Genomic DNA, 4,008 nt, shown 5'->3' on the forward strand with positions numbered 1-4,008 from the left:
ATCAACGAAAGGAGGCCCAGAGAGGGGAAAAAAGGGGATGAGATGATGAGGGATGGGGATGAGGGAACGTAGATGGCGAGTTGGCATCTGTAATGGTTGGTTAAACTTAAGCGTTTGCAGAGTCTTGCAGCAAGGGAAAGCAAGTCTGTTTAGAGACCTGCAGCCGTTGTCATTAGGTTATACCATTGATGCATATGTCCGTGCATAGGAATTAATGTCATGAATAAATTAATTTACATACACCAAGTCAGCTTTTGATGAGTTTGCAGATTTGTGTTATGGAAACGTTTTTCTTTATCTCGAAATACGTGCAATTTTAACAAATTGGTAAAATCTAAAGTTTCGAAGACTGTTTTATCTCCCCATAAAGGATTTAATTTTCTTTATTACCCAAATACCAATTAAATATAAAAAAAAATGGTGGCGCTTTCCAGTTGCACAATTTTTTTTTCTTTTAATAGTTTTTTTAAATTCAAATTAATGAATTTTCATAAGGACGCTGTTTTTCCTAAAGTGGAATCGCATTTTATTTCCCCCATGTTTTTTTATGGGGCAACAAGGGGTCATGCTTGTGTAAAATAAACCAATCGTGATCATATAGTAAATTCGCAACCAGATATCACTGTCAATTTAAATACGGAATAACACTTACAATTGAAACTGACTTTAAGTAAGAATAACCAGTGAAGATTAAACTTTTTTTATATTTTCAAATTCTGCCAAGATGAAGGTAAGTTATGAATACCAATGGGGTTACTAATATGTAGTTTGTTTTGCATGCACGTTTGCCATGCTTCAGAGTTAATGCGATTTTGGTGTTACCTCCGTTTTCTCTCCATTCTTTGACCTACAGCTCTCTGGGTATATAGGTAATAGCTGACATATAACCTGGCTTAATCTCTTTAGAACAAGAGGATTACCATGGATTGTTTAGGGGGTCAGTAAAGCATTTTAGAGGTTACTGAATGAATGTCTCCATGTACACAAGCGTACACGTGTATAATCGCATGCATGCATATTTATTGCATGTTTTTTTCCCTCGGCCTGCGTTGCCCTTTGTGTATTTGTTTTTGTTCTTTCTCCTGTCGCTCGTCTGGAGCTCGAACGGTCTAAGAACTTCTATAATACTGAGAAACCACTTAAGATAGAATATATGCAAATTACGTAGGTTTTATGCATTCGATTCGGTTCGTAGACCGTAGGCCACATGTTTAGCCCAAAACTTTTAGTATTTAATTACTGACGGAAAGACTGCTGGAAATAACTGGTGCTACGAATTTTAAAGTTCATATTCACATTTGTTTGTGGAAAACCTGTTGTTTGAAAAGTCTTGATGTTGACTTGCTAGATTAGTTGTTGCATATTACAGTGTATGAAAGCGAGGACTGCGGAGAAACGCGCCGGTACACCTTCCGCCGCATCCAGACCACGGCCATCCGGTTCCAGGTGAAGGCGGGCCACGACGTGGCCATCTGCCTCTCCCCTGACGACAACGAAGAGCTGGAGGACGTATACGAGATCTTCATCGGCTGCTGGGGAGGCGGGGAGTCCGGCATCCGCCGCCACAAGGACGAGGACGTGTGCCGGGTCGAGACGCCCGACATTGTGAGCGACGAGGAGTTCCGCAGTTTCTGGATCAAGATCCAGCGCGGCGTCATCAAGGTCGGCTTGGCCTAAAGTTTAGTCATGAGACATAGCACGGATGAAATATGAATAAAAGGGAAGGGGAATGCTTAGATGATCCAGATTACATGCCAAATACATGCCAAACAGACGCGTCTAACCCGTTCCACCCGGCCACGCAGGTAGGGCGGTCCGGGCAGAAGCATCCCTTCATGAGCTACACCGACCCCAACACGCTGCTCCACGTCACGTGGTACGGCTACTCCACCGGCTGGGGCGCCTCCGGGGAGTGGATGTTCCCGGGTATGGCCCCGCCGCCTCCTGCTTGTCTGATATGCGAAACTTGTGCTTGATTGTCCTTCGGGACGAGGCCATGCTGGCCCTTGAGAGGAGTAAGAAGGCGACTAACGTGTTTGTCTCCCGCCAGATGACGACGAAGGATCGTCCTCGTCCTCCTCAGCCATGTCCTCCTCGGATTCCGAAGCGGAGGATATTAACAACCTCGAGGACAGACGTAAGAACTCGCCTGGAGTCGGAGCTCAGCTGCTGTTCGAAAGGGCAAAAATATGGAAGAGAAAAGGGAGGACTGGATAGCTGTCAGGGTAACACAATGGAGGGGGGACAGCGAGACAGATTTCAGTCGCAACGAAGGAACTTAACGTTCTGGAGACATTGCTGTCCCTGAATGTAGTGGGATTTGCTTTCTTTTAATTATTTAGAGTGAAATATTTGATGCAATCTGATGTAGAGATTGAATGTAGCCCTGTCGATTTGCAAGCTAATGAATATAAAGGATATCGTTTAGTCCAGTGGTTCGTGATGTCCGTATCGACCATGTACCCTTCGTGGATTTCTTGGTTAGATCTGATTTTAGAACGAAATAAAGGATTCAGAAGTTAATATAATGGTGGATCACTCATACACGCACACTACGAAAATTTCGTGTTGAACAACACGTACTAGTTTGGTAAGACCTGACAAAAAAATATAAAATATCTCGAACATGAGATACATCATGGTAGTTAATAGGTAAATAGTCTTTTTTTTATTCAGCCATCATGTACAAGCGTCCCGCGCGCTGGGTGCCGGCTAAGGGCGGCTACTTCCCGAGGCACCCTGTGTCCGGCGGCGAGGGTCCCGACGGGGAGGTGTACGTCGGGATGGCGCACCACGAGGGCGGCTACATCCTGGGCATGGTCGTTCCAGACCAGGGATGCTGCTACATACCCTTCGGTGGAGAAGCTATAGCCAAGGAGGAGTATTTTGTACGTGATGTGCCTTAACCTGTTAACAACGCAAATAGGAAATATTTACATGAAATTGAATGGTGAATATGTAAATACAGACACAAGCATAATCAACAACAAAGGAAAAGAAAAAGTCGAGGCTTCATTGTGCGTGATTTCCCGCAGGTGCTGAGCAACCCCGGTACAGTGAACATCAGCTGGGAGCCGGGGAGCAAAGGCAAGGTTCCCAGTGGAGCTTTGCAGGGGGGCCGATCTGAGGACGGGGAGCCTCTCTACATCGGCAGGACCTCTGTGGACGGCGTGGTGTCTGTCGGCAAGGTACGTAAGCAGGAGGGGAAAAAAACGAATATTGATTTCCTATAGATCGCTAATTTTTTTTTCTTTCCTTGATACGATTTATTCTCGATAGTAATTAGTATGCGGTTTGCAAGGACACTGATTTGTGATGTCAATATTTTTTTTTCTCGGCATATCTGAACCTAATAATCCGGTTAATTTCTGATAGCAATTGTTCTGCTGTTTGGAAGGATATTAATTGGACACATCGCCATTTTTTTCCCTCTGCTTCTGGAGTTTTAATTTTCTTTACCTAATAACTGAATGCTGCTCTAATAACTGGATTCTCGTCTCTCTAGGTGCACCCAAGCCACGGGGTTTGCTACGTTCCCTACAACGGCACTGAACACTCCCATCGCGACTACGAGGTCCTTTGCATTCAGGACGTGCCGTGCAAAATCTGAACCTGCTTATCACCCAATATCTATTGCAGACAACTTCCATCACACTGGATTACTAATTGTGTATTGGACAACTTCGCCAGTACTACTACAGATTTTTTTCCCCATATTTGCAACCACTTTGTTCCCGAGGTCTAATGTATGCTGATCGACACAGGGATCTTGGAAAATATTTCCAACACAAAAAAAACATGAATAGAATCTTTCACGAATCTTTATTCTCTTTTATTAATCCTGATCATTAGCATAATCTAGTATTTCCACTTTTTCTGGAATTAAAGTGAAGAAATAAAAAAAAATAAAGATAACTTCTATGTGAGAAATCTTTTTGCCGAGGAGGACCCAAATCCCCTTAATAATTACTTAATTCCTGCGAGTCTCTACCTGCAGCAGGTGATTTA

At 43.7% G+C, this 4,008-nt stretch overlaps 1 protein-coding gene across 1 annotated transcript in view; it reads left to right on the top strand.

Moving 5' to 3' along the window:
- LOC119586464 overlaps nt 1-3,823 on the top strand; it is a 13,456-nt gene extending 9,633 nt beyond the window's left edge. Inside the window, exons 2-7 of the mRNA XM_037935197.1 lie at nt 1,370-1,662; nt 1,806-1,926; nt 2,051-2,137; nt 2,677-2,888; nt 3,036-3,188; nt 3,506-3,823. Coding sequence (XP_037791125.1) covers nt 1,370-1,662; nt 1,806-1,926; nt 2,051-2,137; nt 2,677-2,888; nt 3,036-3,188; nt 3,506-3,610 — 971 coding nt within the window. The 3' untranslated portion in view covers nt 3,611-3,823. The remainder of the gene's footprint in view (nt 1-1,369; nt 1,663-1,805; nt 1,927-2,050; nt 2,138-2,676; nt 2,889-3,035; nt 3,189-3,505) is intronic.
- Nucleotides 3,824-4,008: the final 185 nt, after the last annotated feature.

This window comes from Penaeus monodon, chromosome 21 (assembly GCF_015228065.2).
Source record: "Penaeus monodon isolate SGIC_2016 chromosome 21, NSTDA_Pmon_1, whole genome shotgun sequence".
Classification (NCBI taxonomy): domain Eukaryota; kingdom Metazoa; phylum Arthropoda; class Malacostraca; order Decapoda; family Penaeidae; genus Penaeus; species Penaeus monodon.